Source organism: Dendrobium catenatum, unplaced genomic scaffold, assembly GCF_001605985.2.
Source record: "Dendrobium catenatum unplaced genomic scaffold, ASM160598v2 fragScaff_scaffold_313, whole genome shotgun sequence".
Taxonomy (NCBI): domain Eukaryota; kingdom Viridiplantae; phylum Streptophyta; class Magnoliopsida; order Asparagales; family Orchidaceae; genus Dendrobium; species Dendrobium catenatum.
The window spans coordinates 3,676,081-3,697,286 of record NW_021318775.1 but is presented as its reverse complement, the minus strand read 5'-3'; the positions used below and the strand labels follow the sequence as shown (position 1 = coordinate 3,697,286).

At 36.6% G+C, this 21,206-nt stretch overlaps 1 protein-coding gene and 1 long non-coding RNA gene across 2 annotated transcripts in view; both read right to left on the bottom strand.

Moving 5' to 3' along the window:
* LOC110114627 (fatty acyl-CoA reductase 8-like) overlaps nt 1-3,086 on the bottom strand; it is a 10,952-nt gene extending 7,866 nt beyond the window's left edge. The window contains exons 1-3 of the mRNA XM_028693509.1: nt 3,060-3,086; nt 2,860-2,919; nt 2,542-2,628 (exon numbers count right to left, since the gene is read on the bottom strand). Of these exons, the coding sequence (XP_028549342.1) occupies nt 2,542-2,628; nt 2,860-2,919; nt 3,060-3,086 (174 nt within the window). The remainder of the gene's footprint in view (nt 1-2,541; nt 2,629-2,859; nt 2,920-3,059) is intronic.
* Nucleotides 3,087-6,090: 3,004 nt separating this feature from the next.
* On the bottom strand, nt 6,091-8,658 carry LOC114579325. The gene is made up of 2 exons (XR_003700258.1): nt 6,557-8,658; nt 6,091-6,380 (listed from the first exon to the last, which is right to left on the bottom strand). It is a non-coding gene; the product is annotated as an uncharacterized LOC114579325 (long non-coding RNA).
* Between the last annotated feature and the right edge of the window lie 12,548 nt (nt 8,659-21,206).

Sequence of the window (21,206 nt, the reverse complement as noted above, 5' to 3'; positions counted from 1 at the left end):
AGAAAAATAAATTGTGTTTACATATTTAAATAAAAAATAAATCTTTTAATTAAAATTTAATTGATTGTTAGATAGTAAATGCTCTATGATTATCAATTATTGTAATAATCAATCAAAATTATTTTTTAGAAAGAAGGGATTTTTACAAATAAGTTGTTTATGATTGATTTATTTATAATCTAATGTAAAATATTATCATTTGAGTTTGAATTAAATATTAATTAATAATCTTGAATTATCAAAACTAAATCTCACCATCAAGGCATCAACTCATTCTCTTCAACTTATAACTAATTCACCCTTTCCATAGTCTCTTTGCTCCTCCCAAATCTAGAAAACAAACAACATACAAAAATACGAACAGCGTCTTCTTGTTTATATAGCTCGATGTTCACTTTTGTAGATTATGAATCCTGCAACCAACAAAATTTAATTGAAAATTATCTTTTAATTGTTTAATATGACCCAACAACACAAAGTCTTCTTCTTATTCCTTTAATTATTTTTATTCTTTTTTTTTATTATTCACTTCCTTTAATATGTACATGCATTAAATGCACATGATTAAAAATTCATATTATGAATATTTTAGTTATATTATCATTCTTAACAAAAAAATTAAATTAAATTTATCATTCTGAGTAATATAATTATTAAATTATATTAATGAAGAGGTTTTTTTTTGTTAAAATTATTATTAGAGAATATATATTAGAGAATAAATATATAATATATATATAATTATATATATATATAGACTATATACTTTTATATATTATATATAATATATATATATTTAATATATTATATACATATTATATTAGTTTCCACATTCAAATTAAACAGATACATATTTTTTCTCTGTATAAGTACTAATAATGCCATAAAAAACAATGCACATTCATTATAATAAGAAAGCTCATAAAGATTCATTATGAATATGACATTGTCAGCCTGATACAACATACTAAATACTAATTAAAAGGATAATAAGATAACACAATTTATCTTAATTCATTCGAACCGAATAGCTCACAAAAAGCATTTTGAACAATAATATCTCGATATAATAGATATTTAGAATATGAATAATTATGTGGCAATTATACAATAATAATAACAACAAATTTTTGTCCCACTGTGAGGTAAATTGCATGAATCATTTTTCTAATATATGATATTAACAATAAAATAAATTTTATTTTATCCTTTGTTTGAACGTAACATGTATGTTTCATATGCTTCTAAATAGTCAAATATAATCTTTGAAGTTCACAGGATTGGTGATTTCATGTATGAAATATTGCCTTCCTCTCCTGAGCACGGCTAGCCTTCTTCCCATTAGAGATGTCCGATTGTACTTGACTTTCCAAACCGTTCAGTTTGAAAAATGTTTAACATCATAAGCAAAAGAATAACACAAATTTTTTATAGAACCTAAGCAATCATTGAAGAAAAGTACAAATATTATATCCCCCAAATCCTCCAGAAGAAACTTGGAATACTGTTAGCACTTTACCACAATGGCATCACACCGGAATCTACTCATTACACATGATTCCACTTTCTCTGCTCCAGCTGCTACCAACGACATCTGCTAATTCTCTACTCCAACTGCTACCAATGGCATATGACTTAGTTCTACTTATGTATACACCTTTGATGTATCACTATGGCTTTTGTATCTGAAATGATAATGCATTATACTTGAGCTTCTCTTCCATTTTATTGTCTTCTCTAACTCTCCTGCAGGTCACTTCATGGTATCAGAGCTTCACCGGGAAACAACTCTCTCCTGCTAGGTCATGACGGATCAGACTTCTGCTTCGTCTACAGGAGCTACGCAGCCGGTCTCTTTTCAATCAACAGCAATGACAGAGCTCACTATTCCTCCCTCCTTGAAGTTTCTGATGAATAATCTCAACCTTATCATACTTAATCAACTCACAAGCGACAACTATCCGATCTGGCGGTTACAAATTTTTCAACTATTTTTAGCAAATGGATATGAAGGACATCTAACTGGTACCAGCCCTACACCTTCTTCTTCCTCTGTTGAAAACAACTCCAGTGAGCTTCGACTATGGAATCTAGTCGATCAAAACTTGTTTTCGCCCATCTATCCACGATTTCACCATCTGTTCTTCCTTACATTTTAACCCTCTCCACGGCAGACGATATCTGGATCATGTTGGAACTCCAACTTCAGCACACCAACAGGTCTAGAGTGATTTGGCTCAAAAATGAGCTGTATCACATACAGATGAAAGATCTTACCATGATGCAATATTTTGCAAAGATCAAAACACTCGTGGATAGCATAGCAGATCCTAGCTCTCTCTTGGACCCTGAAGAAATCATCCTTCACATTTTGAACGGTCTGCCTCAATCATATAATCCGTTCAAAACTTCCATTCGGACTAGTCAGCTACCTCTCAGTCTCGACGTGCTCTACAATCTACTGTGTAGTAAAGAAATCCATCTTCAAACAGAGCTATAGAGAGATACCAGTGCTCTACCTGACCCTACACCTTTGTATACCAATTGCAATAGCTCCTCACGCGGTCGCTCTGGATACATGGGATCTCTAGGTAGAGGAGCTCCCTTCAGGCCAAATACCATTCCAAACTGGAATGACACAAATAGACCAACCTGCTAAATCTGCAGAAAGCTGGGTCATGTTGCCTCCTCGTGCTGGCACAGATACAACGCGAACTATAATGTCGCGCCCAGTTCTTCACCAAAGGCTCTTCTGACCAGTTCAAATCCAACCTCTCTTAATGAATGGTTACTTGACTCTGGAGCATCAACCCACCTCACTTCTGACATTGCCAATCTATAGAATTCAGCTCCTTATACAGGTTCTGTGTCCGTCTCCACGGCTAATTCATCACACCGGCCAAGGTCTCCTTCCCCTTCCTGACATGAATCGTATGCTTTATATGCGTCAATTACTTCACGTTCCCTTATTGTCTCATAATCTAATTTCTATTCATAAACTCACTTATGACAATAACCGCTCTATCTCCTTTGATTCTAACAGCTTCTTAATCAAGGACCTGTTCAATAATCGCCCTCTCATCCATGGACACTGTCGTTACGGTCTCCGTACCGTTTCTCCATAAACCACAACACCTCCTACTGCACTTCACTTTACGACTTCAACTTCAAGTTCAGCTCTTTGGCATGCCAGGCTTGGTCATCCCAACTCCCAGACACATCAACAACCATCTAAAAAGTTCTCTTCTATATGTCTTTCGTCGTCATCTTTTGTTTGTGAGTCTTGTAATGTGGCCAAAAGCCACAAACTATCTTTTAGTTCTACCTCTCACCGTGTAACCAAACCTTTTATATTAATACATTCCGATGTTTGGGGTCCGGCCCCTATTTCCTCAAATGCTGGTTTTCGGTTTTATGTAATCTTTGTGGATGATCATACTTGTTTTACCTGGCTCTACTTAATGCACACAAAATATGAGACATTTTCAAAATTTCAACAGTTTCACAAACTCATTCAAAATAATTTCAAAACAAATACTCAGCATTTTCGCTCCGAAAGTGGAGGGGAATTCACCAGTACTACTTTTCGGTCCTATCTAGCACAACATGGTATCTCGCATCAACTCAGTTGTCCATATACTCCAGAACAGAATGGGACAGCTGAACGGAAACATCGTCACCTAATAGAAACTACACGAACTCTACTTCATGAAGACAATCTACCACATCACTACTGTGCGGAAGCTTTACTCACATCAAACTATGTAATTAACGAGCTACCCACGAAGTCTTGCAATCATCAAATTCCCTATCAGCTTCTTCACAAACAACCTCCCAATTACACCCACCTCAAAACCTTCGAATGCCTCTGTTTTCCTTGGCTTCAACCCATAACACCATCTAATTTTCATCCTCGCACTCAACCGTATCTCTTCTTAGGATACTCTCCCTCACATAAAGGCTATCCCTGCCTTAATCTTCAAACCAACAAACTTCATATTTCCTTGCTCTCAACCGTATCTCTTCATACCTACCTCATTTCCCCAAGCCCACAAATTTCCTCATTGGAGAGCTGCCATGTCCGAGGAGTTCCTTGCTCTACAAAAGCAAGGAACATGGTCCTTGGTTCCTCGTCCCCCTAACACAAACATACTTGGCTGCAAATGGATTTTTAAAATAAAACACAAGCTAAACGGTGAAGTTGATCTCTACAAAGCTCGATTAGTGGCTCAAGGATTTGGTCAAGAATTTGGCATTAATTTTTAGGAGATGTTCAGTCCAGTGGCAAAAAAGACAACAATTCGGGTGCTTATGCTGCTCTCCCTCCACCACCAATGGCCTGTCCTTCAACTTGATATCTCCAACGCCTTTCTTCATGGAGACATCCATGAACACGTCTATATGCGTCAACCTCCAGGTTTTGCCGATCGAGATCAACCAAACCTTATTTGCAGGCTCCGCAAAGCCCTCTATGGCCTTAAGCAAGCACCACGGGAATGGTATAACACCTTCACTTCCTTCCTACTACATTTTGGCTTCTTATTCAATAAAGTCCATCCCTCCCTGCTAAGTTATACTCGGGATGACATCAAAATTTTCAAACTTATATATTTGGATGATCTACTAATCACTAGCAACAACAAAATTATCATCCAATAGCTTATCACTCAACTTCACCATAAGTTCTCTCTGAAATAGTTGGGCCCTATTTCAAATTTTCTGGGCATTGTAGTGATCAAACAACTCACCAGTCTACTTCTTCTTCAAATTCAATATGCAAGTGACATTATATGTTATGCTGGACTTCAACACAGCAAACCGGTTCCAACCCCATGATTCCAAAACCAACATTCAAATCCGACGCCAATCTTCCATTCTCTGATCTATCACACTACAGGCGTCTTGCTGGCTCATTAAACTATCTCACAATCACTTGCCCAGATATTGCCTATACTGTTAACAGCATATGTCAACATATGCTCGGTCCCACAAATGCTGATTACATAGCTCTCAAATGTCTCCTTCGTTATATTCACAGAACAATTCACTATGGTCTTCCACTCTCTCCGAGTCCTCTTACTACAGTGGTTAAGTCATCCACCGAGGCAGAATACCGTGCTCTTGCCTCAGCCACATATGATGTCATTTGGCTCCGTCGACTCTTGGATGATTATCAGGTATCCAACCTATACCCACACCCATTCACTGTCATAAAACCTCTGCTTTGGCGTTAGCTCTAAATCCAGTGTTTCACGCCCGAACGAAACATATCGAGATAGATTACAAATTTATATGCAAGCATGTTCACAATGGAGCGGTTCAGCTCAAACATATCAACTCCGTTGATCAGCCAGCTGATATCCTAACTAAACCGCTTCATCCAACTCTCTTTGAAGAACTCAGATCCAAATTGAGTATTCGCTCCTCGAATGCTTAATTTGCAGGGGACTATTAGCACTATACCGTAGGTGCATCACAGTGAAATCTACTCATTACACACGATTCCACTTTCTCTGCTCTAGCTGCTACCAACGACTTCTACTAATTCTCTGCTCCAGCTGCTACCATTGGCATATGACTTAGTTCTACTTATATATACACCTTTGATGTATCACTGTGGCTTTTGTATCTGAAAAAGATAATGCATTAGGCTTGAGCTTCTCTTCCATTTTCTTGTCTTCTCTTACTGAAAAAGATAATGCATTAGGCTTGAGCTTCTCTTCCATTTTCTTGTCTTCTCTTACTCTCCTGCAGGTCGCTTCAAAGACAACTGCTCCTGAGTAAGAAGCTCATCCAACTTGTTGAACTTCACTTCCAAGCTTTGCATCACTTGCTCTTCCTACTTAGCCTTCTCATATGGCCCCCTCATTCATTCCTCAAGCAATTTTTCTTCCTCTTCCTCCATGGTCTTTGAGATGAGGAGCGTATCACCATTTTTTCGCTAAAAGTTTGAGCTACAAAAGTGCATCATCCTCATAGGTCTTGTGGTTCTCTTCTTGGTTGTTGCTCTGATTTCAAGAGGGATTGAACATCATCAAGAAAAGGTGACATAAAATCATTGAGAAATAAAACAAATAACACATTGACACAAAACCCAAAAACCATGTAAAATATGGAATTTAAGCTAGCCATGTAACCATAATCAATATGCATCCCGAATACCATCGAAGACAATAAAATGCGGGGAAAAATATCAAATGAAATAAAAAATATAGAGACGTGATCAGCATTGCCTAACTCTATCGCAAATATTTCTCTCATAGAAAATCATCATAAAATTGAAAGAAAAAAAAAAACTCGTCTTCTAGAACAGATATTGCCGAACTGGTTGCTTCATCATCCTTGACCCCATTCTCATTATTCGCCTCCATTTCCCAGAGCTGCAAATAACACCAAACAGCTTCACATAAATGAGCCAGAAATCTTGGGAAGAAAAGGAGGGAAATGATCCATTAATAAACTTAGGGCAAAGAATTTTCTCCCGATTAAGACTACTCCCATATGAAAAATAAGGTAAATAATAATTATCCAAAGAAAAAAAAAACACTTGTGTTACCTATGGAATCATCTCACAGCTTTTGGAGGACATTGATCACTTTCAAAACTCTTCTTCAGGTGAAGGCGCGAAGCAAGTGGCGACCTCTCGTGGTAATTTTTTATCCGCAGGAACAATAATCTTAGAAGAAAGCGAGGAGCTCCTTTAGCGACTCTTCCAAAAGCTCTTTTGTATGGGAAGCCGATGGGGAAGAGCTTGAAGAGCCATGAAATCAGATGGTCGGTAATGAAACGCTCCAATATTGGAGAAAATGTTTGACAATCAATCAATATTGGGGAGACCGATCGGCAATAAATCGAAGGGTGTAATGTTTAATTTTGCTGTTTTAACTGCTCGACAGCAGAAGACTCAGCAGTGAGGCAACCCTTGGGCTACTGGATCAAGTGAAAATACTCTGATATTAGAGAAAGCTTTGTGTACCGGAAGTAATAAATTTTCTCAGCTATTGGAATATGAAACATTTAAAATAAATGTTGTAGATTTATCCCAGATGAAAGGTCACGCACAGTTGATTTAACTGTAGAGTTCAATAGGAGCATTAAATTATAAAAATATTAATTTTTTATTTATTAATTATTTATAACATAATGGATGGTGAAGATAATTTAAGATGGAATGAAATGGATGGTCAAGATTTGCTGTGGGTCGAAACTCAATCCCCTTTTATGATAGTAGTATAGATTTTCAATAACATAATACACTCACCTCTTCAAATGGCTAAAACTTAATACTTTGATTTTCAATTGATGTGTAAGAATTAGCTTTGGTGGGTGTTAATAATGAGGTGACTATTGTTGAGCCTAGCCCTTATTTTATGTGTTATTTTACTAAAAAATTTCTTCCTCATCGATCCCCTCGTAATTAACAAATTCTTGAGTAGCACAGTATATTAAGCACCACCTCAACTTCAGATAACATTTCCATAAACATTAAAAAATACAAACATAATATCCTAGAAATTTGAGCTATCATCATGTCTAATCATGTTACTAATGCATTCACGTTTACTATCACCTTAACTATATTAATTTGGTATGTTGGACTTTAGCTAGGGGTGTCAATTTTTGACCAAGACCCGTTTAGCAAATGGGTCAGATTCGGGTTCAAATTTTTTACCCGTTTCAAAAAACGTGTTGCGTTCGGGTTGACCTGAAAACCCTAAATCTACCCGACACTGACCCGAAAGTCAAGTCCATCCCAGTTTCCGCCCGCACTCGTGAGTCACTCCATCGCCCGCTGCCGTCCTTGCTCCGTTCCCCACTACCGCGCTCGTGCTGTCACGCGTTCCCGCGAATGCAGGAACTCTGTCCGCACGCTCGGTCCCAATTTGCACTCACGTAGTCGCGCCGTTGCACAGACCTTGGTCCCCTGGACTCTGTCTCGGACGCACAGACCGCGCGGTATTGCGAACTGTCAGACTTCGTCTGAAGTCCGAACTCACGCAGTCGTGCGGTCCAGCGGGCTCCGTCTGCACTCACACTGTGGCGAGCTCCGCCCTCTGCCGCGCGGGTCAGATCGTGTCAACCCGGCAACCCGCTCGAGTCGAGTCCGGCTTGAAATGTCTAACCTATTTGCAAAAATGAGTCAGGTTTGGGTTGACCCGTTTAGACCCAGGTCAACTCTGGTTCAACCCAAACCCGACCCGTCGACCCCAATTGACACTTCTGACTTTTGATAAATTTATTTATTTATCACCATGATCTTTCAAAATTTGCATCTTCATCAATCAGATATGAGAATGATGCTCATCTAAAGAACTACTTTTTATCCCATTGATGGGATGATAGAGGAAAATATAGTATGCATGAATAGGCATTACATTTTTAAATTTTTATGCTTAATGAGAATTTTGAATAAAAATGGGAATACATCTAGTTCTAAGCCCTATTTTTTCAGTTTTATTTCTTCATTATACTTGTTTTATATTAGCCCTTTATATATAATAAATAAGTAACAAATATTCTAAACTTCATACAACTACAACTTAAAAAAAATTTAGCTTACAAAGTTATTAATAACATTCATGCATTATTAGAATTAATTATTAAATAATGAGGAGCCTAACAAATTCATATCTAATTAAACAAAAATTTTACATTTGGAACAAATAATGCACTATATAGTATAGATAGGATCAAACTTCTAAAATTTCTAAATAAATACAATCTCATATTCCAAATTTAAACTTTTAGTGAATTATGTAGTTAATATAAATATCTTGGGTGTGAATGTGTGATTGAGCTAAATTTTTAGTGAAAAAATAACATCCTCATGAGTTTTGTCTTTGGATTTCTTGTGAGATTAGTGTCATTCATGATATAATAGATAAATAGTAATCTTAATTTAAATCTAAAGGATCTTAAACCAACTTGACATAAATTATGTTAGGATGTCCTTATATACACATACATGCCAATGTATGTAACTCATACGTGTCTCATTGGATTCCAATTCATGGGACTTAACAAGGGCGAGCATGCAGTTAAATCAGCACTCACCCTAAGGAAGCTTTGCCCTACAAAGGAGTCACTAACACTAGCTTGTGGGCAAGTAGCTACTCACCCATGTGGAGATCAAAATATATAGATTCACCATAGAAAATCAAACCAAATGTGCAATTGTCCTCGATGGGATCCTCCAAAGGTCTTTCCCAATAGGTTTTCGATCCAAAAAGTGGCCATCTTAATATAATTCTCTTTCACATAGCAATTTTTCACAATAAAAAACATCCACCTCCCATGGTTCTCTTGGATAAAGTATCAAGAAGCACCCACATATAGAATCCACATTAACTCTTTGGATCAAACTCATCCTAAGCCAGCAACAATTTCAGCCAAAAGGACTCACCATCTATTCTCAAGGACTTATTATATGTTCTTAAGGACTCACCTTCACAAACTTTCCCTATATATCAAGTTCTAAAATGTCATCCAAAGTTGTCTCTCAAAAAGACTCACTCAATATACACGTCGAAGAGAAGGGATCATTAATGATAGGGGTCCACATGTAAATCTTTTTAACTAGTCCACCTATCCATGCAATTTGTACTGATCACATCATGCACTATTTTTTCTATTTATTTTATATGTAATCTTTCATATAGCCCTCTTAACTCTAAAAATAAGAAGTCAGATGCATAGTTTAGACATCATATTATAGGGATTATTCACAAAGATATTAGAGGTCTCCACTTACTCTCTATACTAAACACGTTCTTACTTGGTTCTCTAACTATCTTCTACTAAACACCTATTAGTAGGGTTGGGTATCATCATTGAACAAATTTGAATCCAACAATCCTAAAGATTTTTTTTCTATTTTTGATAATAGCCAAAAAAATCATAAATAAGACAGACAAGTGGCATTATTAGAAACATAATAGACCAAGAAGCATGCACATTGTAACGTGAAAATGATTTATAAATGCAACTAATCATATAGGTCCCACAACTTGTAGCTTAGCTTATAAAGAAAAAAAAATTACATCAGACTATTGTAATATAATATATATCAAAAAATAAATAGATATATAAAGTATAACAACTAAAAAATAAATTCCATTACCAACAAATATATATATATATATATATATATATATATATATATATAATGTACACTACTTAGGTTCTATATAATTACGACATATCTTTTCAGTCCTGAGAATAAAATAATAACTACAAAATAGAAAGAAATAAAATGATAGTAAATTTGGAGAATCCTGATCAATCTCATAATGTTGATCATCTACTCTGACATAAAATTATTTAAATTATATATAATGAGTTAAAAAGCTTAGTAGGTCATAAATTCCTATAACTGACTCAAAGCACTATAAAGAAGTAATATGCATGTTGATAGTCAAATCATAGCAATAACATTAATATGATCATAAATCAATGAAAAAATAGTAAATTATACATGCAATAATAGTAAAATTTATAAATAGTAAAATAATATGATATGGAAGCTAATAAAGTAGTATAAACCCTAAACCTTTAAACTAGTACTGGTGTCGAATCTATAAAATAGTCGTCATATCAGTTATATTAATAAATAAAGAAATTATATAAAGCGATAAGATCAAAGCACTAGTAAAGACTGTCAATATCATGTCAATGTAGTAAAACCCTCTAATACACATGTTATCCAATTAATCTATATAAAATTATTATCTTAATCACGTACTCGGTATATCACATGCTTGGTATAAGTACATTGAATCTATATCATTAATTAGTACAATGTATATATATATATATATATGTTTAAAACTCTGGTAAAGTTGTAATTGAACTTCATAATGAACTTATTCACGAGCATTAAATGATATTGTTTATAAACATAAATGAACTAACCGCCAAGTTGTTCAAGCTATTTTATTTAGCTATCGAGTATTTATAAAAAATATTCAAACTCGTCAGTTTACCTTATCAAATCAACATGAATAAGCTCTTATCAAGCTAAGCTTATCGTTCACCCTACAATGGCACTATTGGTTCACAAAATTTGTGGACCCCTTACCTGGGAAGAGTTCAACAAAGCTGTCCTTCTCTATTATAGTCCAACTGATTATAACGACCCATTGAAAGAAATGTCTTAAATTTCTTTTCATGCAATTGCAGGAACAAAGTGTTAGACAAGCAATTTACTTATATGCCATGAAGATCACACGTGGCACTATCTCATTTGTACAATGTCTTACTTTCCACTTTATAAACTCATGTTTACTATCCAAACAAATTAAGGAAATCAAATTCTATTTTTCTTGGTTCTTCTCTTTCCCTGTTCTCCATCTTGTTTCCAATCAAGATTTCATGGTATAAGAGCAGGTTCTTGCCTGAAGCCATTCTCTCCTCTTCTTTTTTGGTTTCTCGTTCTTTCTGACGCCTTCTAGTAGACAATGGTGTCATCTTCTTCTTCAACCACCACTCCCCTCGCCGCTCAACCTGCCACTACAGCACTCCTCAACGAGTCTCCCATCCTGCAGTAACTCAAGTTCCTTATTACTAGAATTAAAGGCATCGTCTCCACTACTCTCACTGTCGAAAACTACCCCATATGGTGAGCTCTGGTATTCAAATTATTCAAAGCTAATGGATTCGCAGGTTTTCTTGACGGATCTTGCATTTGCCACTCCACTGCTGACCCACCATCATCCACCACGCTCTCCATACAAACATGGAATCTTCTTGAACAAAACCTCGTCGCGACTCCATACTCCATCATCTCCCCAAGCATCCTACCTTACGTTCTTTCCCTTGAACAATGCTCCGACATTTGGGAAACCATCGCTCGTCACCTACAATCTTCCACCCGCTCAAGAACAATCCAGCTCCGTAACTAACTTCATCATATTTCCATGAATAATCATAATATGTCGCAATACCTTATTGCGATTAAATCTCTTGTCGACGCCGTCGCCGCAATCGGCTATCCTCTTGATTCCGAAGAGGTCATCTTCTACACTCTCAACGGACTCCCACCGAAGTATCAAGCGTTCAAAACTGCGATCAGAACAAATCTTCAACCGCTAAGCTTCGACGACTTATACACCCTCCTCTTCAGCGAGGAGATAAATCTACTTCAAGAAACCACCAAAGAACTTCAGAACCTGCATCTCACCGACCCATCCATAGCTCTTACAACCTATCGCATAAGCAACCATGGACGCAACTCCTCCAACCGTGGTCGATCGTCCAGCAGGTTCTCCCACACCAAAAATGATAAACCTCCCAACTGATCAATCACATGCCAAATCTGCTCCAAACTCGGGCACAACGCTCTCAAATGTTGGTATCGGCATGACCCGGCTTACACTGAAGAATCCCAGAAAATAGCCCTGTTCACCTCTCCCGAATCAAACAACTCCAATGATTGGTTTCTTGATACCGGCACAACAAGCCATCTAACCTCCGACTCGTCTCAAATTCAAGTGATCAATCCTTACAATGGAGCACAACAGATAACACTCGGCAATGGTAACCAAATTATGATCCAAAGCTCAGGTAAAGGTAATCTACCCACCCCTACAGATAATCTCTACCTCCAAAATCTTCTTCACGTTCCCAATCTCTCTTTCAATCTTATTTCAATTCATCAACTCACCAAAGATAATCATTGCACTGTAAGTTTCTCCGCTAACGGCTTTTTCATCCAGGACTCGTCGTCGGGTCATACGCTACTTAAAGGTCCCTGCCTCAATGGTTTATATCCCATCCGCTCGACCCGTCCACCACCGTCTCTCGCTCTATTTTCAGGTCAAGAAATCCAAAATCTGTGGCACAAACATCTCGGCCACCCATTGTCTCTCATACATAAACACTTGTACAATTACATTCAGTCTATTAGCAAGAATAAAAATATGCATTGTAACTCTTGTAATCTGGCCAAGAGCCATCGTTTACCCTTTACTAATTCCATTACTAGTTGCTCTCACACATTCGACTTAGTTCACTCTGATGTCTGGGGTCCCGCCCCGGTTCCCTCCACGCATAATTTTAAATACTATGTCTCATTTATTGACGACCACACCAAATACTGCTGGATCTACCCTATGCACAACAAATCATATGTGTTCAACAAATTTCTTGAATTCAATAACATGATCACACGACAATTGAACATAAAACTTAAAGCCTTCCGATTTGACGGCGGTGGTGAGTTCATAAACCATAAATTTCAATCCCTCATCAAACAACTCGGCATCCTCCATCAATACACCTGCGCCTACACACCAGCTCAAAATGGCGTAGCTAAACGGAAGTATCGACACCTTCTGGAAACAACTCGCAGCCTTATAACCGACGCCCATCTCCCGCACATCCTCTGGGTCGAAGCCATCCTAGTTGCCGCGTACCTTATCAATCTCTTACCTACCTGCACCCTCAATAACATCAGCCCGTATAATACAGACAATGTTACCATGTACTTCTTGGTCAACGTTGATGATATCAGCCTTACATGAAATTGTCCAAAGGCTATCAAGAAACTCATAGACAATCTCAGCTCCAAATTTACAATGAAAGATCTCGGGGCTATCTCACACTTCCTCGGCATACAGGTCGTACCCACATCATATGGCTCCACCTCAACCAAAGCCGATTTGCTCGCACCATTCTATCCATAACAGGTATGACAAACTACAAATCTGTCTCTACACCATCTCCCCTAAAACTTCCTGTAACACCCACAAATACTATGAATTTTCTAATCCGACTCTCTATCGACACCTCGGAGGATCACTGCAATACTTGACCCTCACGAGGCCTGACATTGCATTCGCAGTCAACTGAGCCTGCCAACATATGCAAAACCCAACCATTGCTCACTTCGAAGCTCTGAAACAACTACTCATATACATACAGGGAACTCTCCACTCTGTTCTACCACTATTCTGTTACACACCCACACTCCGCTCTTACATCGACTCAGACTAGCGGGCGATGAAACAGACCGAAAATCAACCACCAGATTCTTTAACTTTCTCGGATATTCTCTCATCTCCTGGAGTGTCAAGATGCAAACCGCAAATGCACGGTCCTCCACCGAAGCAGAATACAGAGCCGTCACCGCCACTGCGGTCAAAATCACCTGGATCCATCGGCTTCTTCAAGAACTACGTCTACCATAGTCCGCGGCCACCACACTCTATTGCGACAACACCTCTGCCATCGCGTTAGCAAGCAACCCAGTTCTACATGCTCGAACTAAACATCTTGAAGTGGACTGTCATTACATTCGCATCAGCATCAAGGATCAAAGCATTCAAGTTCATCACATAGCCACCAAAGATCAGATAGCCAATCTCTTCACTAAACCGCTACCTGCACCACGATTCAAATTTCTATCCGCCAAGCTAGTCACTCCTTCAGACACTCCAGCTTGAGGGGGGCTGTTAGACAAGAAATTTACTTGTATGGCAACAAGATCACACGTGGCACAATCTCATTTCTACTATGTCTTACTTTCTTCTTTATAAACTCATGTATACTGTACAAACAAATTAAGGAAATCAAATTCTATTTTTCCCGGATCTTCTCTTTCACTGTTCTCCATCTTGTTTCCAATCAAGATTTCACAAAGCACCCTGAAACATTACGCCTCCCCGACAAGCTAAAAAATAAGAATGCCAGAGTATTAATAGACAGCGGCAGTACATGAAAGAACTCTAGCCTTGCGGTAGGCGTGGAGATCCTTGCGGATTTGAGAAAAGAGAAGATGGAGAGAAACTGATTTATATTTTCATTCATAATAAATTTTTTATGAATGATATAAAAATTTTTTGATCTATGAATGATATCAATAATTTATATTTCTTGATCCTGAGATCATATGGTTAATTTGGATCTATGAATGCTGAATCAAGTTGCAAAATGGGGTTTGGTGAGCCCGTCCGTGATTTGATCAGTAGAACTGATGTGGTAAATGTTAGTAGCTTCGTCTTGAATGTGTCCACTTGTTAAGTGATAATCAATTTCAATATGCTTCATCCGAGCATGAAAGATGGGGCTGTTGGCATGAGCAATGGCTGAGGTGTTGTCATAATAAATGATTGTAGGAGAATTTTGAGGAATGTGAACTTCAGCAACAAGATGACGAAGCCATAGGGCATTGAGGTAGTGGTCGAGAGAGACCTATATTCGACTTCTATAGATGATTTTGCCATAATGACTTGTTTCTTTACCGATCAGGACACAAGGCTGGTGCCAAGAAACATGCAAAAACCTGAGATGGACTTTATGTCACTCGGGTCTGCTGCTCAGTCAGCATCTACATATGTATGTAAATGAGGATCACCCAACATAATTGGAGTACCAAAATGGTTTGTGAATTGAATGTATCTAAGCACACATTTGAGTGCTTAAAAAACACTATTGCTCGGTTGATGCATATGCTAACAAACAAAATTTGTTGCAAATGTTATGTCTGGTCTCGTAATGCATAGATATTGAAGCGAACTCGCCTACTTACGGTAGAGTTGAGGGTCAAAAATGGTTGGTCGTCAGACTTATGTTTGGACTGTTTCAAAGCCATCGGGGTGAGTGCTGATTTATAGTTGGAAAAACCAATTGTTTTGAGAAGGTTTCTTGTATAATGTTATTGCATTAGGAAGTAGCCGTCTGAAGTTTTTTGTGACTTGTATGCCAAGAAATTGAGATATATCTCCAAAGTTATTTAAGATTGAATTTGGAGTGCAACTGCTGGAGCAAAGACTAAATTGTGTGTGAGTCAATTTCGTTGACTAAGATGTCACCTACATAGATCAATACAAATAGCTGGATTTTTTCTTGATTGTAGATAAGTAGAAATGGATCTACTTTGCAGATTTTGAAGCAAAAAAGCTGAAGAAAGGTAGTGTTTTTTGAAACCATTGTCTTGGTTATTGTTTTAGGACATAGATGAATTTATATAGTTTGCAGACGTATTTGGGATATTGGGAGTCAACAAAACCTGGTGGTTGTTTCATATATACTTCATCCTGAAGTTCACCATGTAGAAAAGCATTAGAAATGTTTAATTGAAGAATAGTCGGTGAAGAGCGAGTGTAATGAGAATGCAAATTGTTGGCGTTTTAGCAATCGAACTAAATGTTTCGGTGTAGTTGACACCAAATTCTTGAGAGTATCCTTGGGCTACTAGACGAGCCTTTTAACTAACATCCATTTGCAGTCAAGAATAGGCTTGTCTCGTGGAGGTGGAGTGAGCGACCAAGTGGCTTATTTTTGGAGAGCGATGTATTCTGATGGCATAGTAGTTCTCCAGTGCTTGTGTTTAGCGCTTGAGAGTAAGATGTGGGGGAAGAATTGGAATTAAAGATCACATATAGATCAAAGATCTATTTCAACCAAGAGATTCTTGATTTGAGTATAGTTTGTCTGGGATGCTGAGGATTATGAGGAGGTTGTATGGGAGCTGATTTGATAGAGAGTTATTAGGAACAGGGAGTGACAATATGCGAGGTGGGACTTTTATGGGAGTGCTACGGATCTGTCAGGTATAGGAGTTCATGTAGGGGAAGATACTGAAGTGGAAGGAGGTATGGTGGATGCTGGGATTAAGAGAAGAGGAGAGTAGTGTGGATCAGTTGAAGAAGCAACTAGTACAATGGGGAGGATTGAAAAGGAAAGTGTTGTTCATGAAATACAATGTGACGGGAGACATAGTGGCGATTGGTTGTAGTGTTAAAGAAGCGATATCCTTTGTGGATAATGGAATAGCCTAAGAATACACATTCTTGAGAGTGAGGCGAAATTTTATTTGGCTATTGTGGTTGGAGCCAAGGGAAACATAAACAACCGAAAGTGCAAAGGTGAGTGTAGGTTGGAGGATGACCATAGAGCTTTGTGTAAGGAATTTGAAGTGAGATGGATTTTGAAGGCAATCGATTGAAGAGGTAGTTAACCATGGATATCACCTCAACCCAGAAATAATAAGGAAGGTTATCCACATGGAGGAGTGTTCGAGTAAGATCGAGCAGGTGGAGGTGTTTGCATTCTGTCAAACCGTTTTGCTCAAGGGTATAAGGACAACTTAATTTGATGAGCAATGCCATGGTCCAGAAGATAGTTGCGGAAAGAATTGCTCGTAAATTCCTCACCGCCGTCAGAGCATAAAGTCTGAATGTGATTATTGAATTTGTTAGTAATGAGATTACATAAGTTTCTAAACTTTGAGTGTGTTTCTTGTTTAGAATTCATGAGATAAAGCCACAAAAATCTCAAAATCATCAATGAATATGACATAATATTTGTATCCATTTAATGACGGTTGAGAGGCCAAATCCCATACATCTAAATGGATGAGCTAAAATGGTTAGATACAGGAAAAAATACTTGTAGTAAATGGTAGTTTGTGACTATTTGCCACATTACACGAAGTATAAACATTTAAAAATGGTGAAGAATTTTGTAGTTCTATGATGTATTGAACAAGAGACGAAAGTAGACACAAGTGTGGGTGGCTGAGGCTAGTGTGCCATAGAGAAGTTTCTGTGCGTGTGGCGCGGAGAGAAAAGAATGCTAATAGGATACCGACCATCATGATTGTGGCCATGTAGAAGCTAGTGATTGTCCTGATGATCTATAATAATGAATCCATGAGCTTCAAGACAAATAGAAAAGTTATTGTCTTATGTTAATTTTGAAATGGATACAAGATTATAAGATAAAGAGGGAATGTGTAGAATCTAAATTTTGCAACTTCATCAATCACATATGAGAACTCTAACATCTACTAGGATTGTTAAAATGGGTTGATGGGTTGGACTTGAGTCTGAACCAAAACTAGTCAATTTAAATTGGACATGTTTAAGAAATGGGTCAAAAGACCAACCCGAATATGACCCGCTAACTCATTTTGGTTTATTTTTCTAATAACTAATTAATTATAAATTTTAGGATATTTGAAAAACAAATAAGAAGATTATTCTGACATTTAAAAAATTTAGAAGAAAATATGAGCCATACATAATACATATTGTGCAAGAGAAATAAACGCGCTCTAATTTCAAAAATAATTGCACACGGGATTATACTAAGGTAAAATTATATTTATAAAGATAGTTTTTTTACTTGAAACTTTTTAGGGCACTTATTTAAAAATGCCTTATTATTATTGTAGTATAAATTTATCTTTTTTGTGTGATGTTTGGTTAAAAAATAGTTCTATTCAAAAAGTTGTAATTCTGAAGATGAAAAATATAGCCATGTGAACTAAAGTGTTTACACATATATAGCCATACGAATTGTGCCAAAGCCATGATGGAGACACCGGGGGCACATACCCCCATAGTCTTAAGGAAAATTTGTCTATCCAGGTGGGGTCAGTAATTTGGCCTATGGGGTCGAGGCAGGAGCAGAGGTGATGGTTGAAGAGGAGCAAGACGGCGGAGTAGGTGCGCATGGAACTGAAAAAGGGGTAGAGGTCTTGAGCGGAGATGAGGCTGACTTTGAGTAGGTCGAACCGAGTAAGTTGAATGTGAATGGAGGAGAAGGGGAATAGATTAAATATGATGACTAATAACTATTTTTATATAATAATTAACATTGACATTCAATTAGTACAGACCAAGAGGAGCAAGAACTTTCTTAGAAACCAAATCAACAGCATTAATGCTACTCCACTCTGTCTGGCATAAGAACTCAGGATTAAAACCTCTATATATGAGCTACAATAAATATGTAAAAGGGTGAGAAACAATGGAAAGTTACACCAAATATGTTAGCCATAGTTAGGCTTCCTCTGGTTATACTTATCGAATGTAGTTATTGCTATTTTCTCTTCTTCAACTTTCATTCTTCTCCTAGATACAACATATTTCAACTGCATGTAATACCAAGATCAGATTTCTTCAATATTACATTATTACTAATGTAATTCATTATGAGTAGTAATTTCAAAATTTTCTAATCTAATAATTTTTTATGACTATTTTATAATAAATAAAATAAGTTTTAATAATTATTTTTTATGCATAATAATTTGATTATTAATAACTTAGAATAATTTGTTACCGACGAGATTATATTTTTTATAATATCTAGTTTCTTTAAAATTTTAAATTTCAAATATCTTTTGATAGGAATTTTAAAGTTGATAATCTAATAAAATATAACTGTGTATTGTTGTCGATAGAAGGATAACAATCTTCGGGTTACATTATAAATCTCTTTTTTAAGTAACACTAACACTTAAACATTTAAAGAAAAAAATGAAAATATAAGATTTTAATGTGATACCCCTAATACAAATTTTTTAATTCAATAATTTATTTAAAATAAATATTGATATTTTTGAAAGATCTGAAAATTTTTTTACTATGAACTATTAAATTAAAAGGCAAAAGAAACTATCCAAAAAATAATTAAGTCTTCGTTTAGGACAACTTTCTTTTTGTTTTCTAAAGTTATTTTTTAAAGTAAAAATTTATTGAACTAAAAATTTTAGTATTAAAAAGATGTTTTATAAAATAGTAAGAAAGCTATCCCTAACAAACTCTAAAATTATTTTAAATATCATTAATTTATGCCGCCACTATGATATTAAATCACCATATTGTTTCGTTTGATATGATTAGAGTTATTTTCTTCAATTTCATAAATACTATAATTTCTTAAGTAATCTTATTGCATCATGGAAGTAGAACTATCAAGAAGAGGCTTAGGTTTCGTTTGTAACAGCTTTCTTTCTTCTTCTTAAAGTAGCTTCCTAGTACAAAATTTTTAATTTTTATACTAGGAAGCTAAGAAGCAAAAGAAAGTCATCTCAAACGAAACCTCTTAATTAAATTAAAAAAAAAATGATATATATATATATATATATATATATATATAGCCAGCAGATACCATACCTCTAGAACAGACCACTCAAATAGGTTATTATAATCACTTGGTATCATTCATATTCTGGTCTTTTCGCAAAACAAGAAGTAAAGAGAGGGGTTTTCACATTGATTGTTTGCAGGAATAACACAAAATTTCCAGTAAAGCACAACCATGTATGTTTCTTTCCGCTCAAATATAACAATAGATCCATGAATGTTTGAATATCCTTTTCAAGCAAAAGTTTGAATATTTCTTAAAGAGAATGATGGTTTGGTTTTTTATGGATCTGGATGGCGGTATGTGTTGTGTTAATGATGTTATGTGGAAGTAGGTAAAGATATGCTTTCTAGGCTTGGCCGAAAGCCACAAGTGGACGGGAGAGCGATTTTTAATAGTAACAAAAAGAGCAAAACTATGATTACTTGAAATCTTCACCAAAGAACCTCAAGGATCCACAAAAATGGACTGAATATTTCAACAAAGATCTTCAATTGAAATAGAAAGCTACTAAGCTAACGTCACAAACCACTTGAAACAAGCACAAAATAGTATTACTTAATGATCATGGTTCCATAGCACCAGTATTTATAAAGCATTATATACCATAACCTAAACTATTAGAGAACGTGGTCAGCCTATGCATAAAAGAAATTTTTTCAGTACTACAAAATACAATATTTACTTTTCTTTAATTATTTAAGATTAATTTTTAATTAATCTTAAATTAAATATAATTAGTTACAGATTAAATATAACTAATTATAGTTAATTTATAATTAATTATAAATTAAGTGTGTGCGCCTCGATACGCATGCCCGCACAAATAATGTTCCCTCGCCTAGGTGTAACCTCTTAAACTTTGAAAACTCATTCTTGGCACTTGCAACGCGGCGAACGACCACCCATGCGCGCTTTTCTTAGCACGGTGGGAGAGAATTTATTGCGGTGCTAGCGGCGAGACGAGTAATCCCCCTAAAGTCCTTTTTTTTAAGTTTGTAGCGCGCCGAGGGGCTTATGCATGCTTTTCTTTTTGTGATGGGAGGGAACTCGATGCGGTGACTATGGCGAGGCGGACAATCCCTGTGCATGCTTTCTTAGCACGATGGGAAAAAAATATAAGTACCCATACACAGGGAAATTTTATTTTTTTTCAAACAGGTACTTTTGAAGACCCATGCATGCATTTCTTGGCGTGATGGATGAAAAAGACTACGGCCGCAGTGTCCCACGATACTGATCATGCATGCCTTTCTTGACGTGGCGGGTAGGCTAAGACTCCTGTAGTTTCCTCTGAATAGGAGAGATGCCAGGAGGCTGCCGAAATTCAG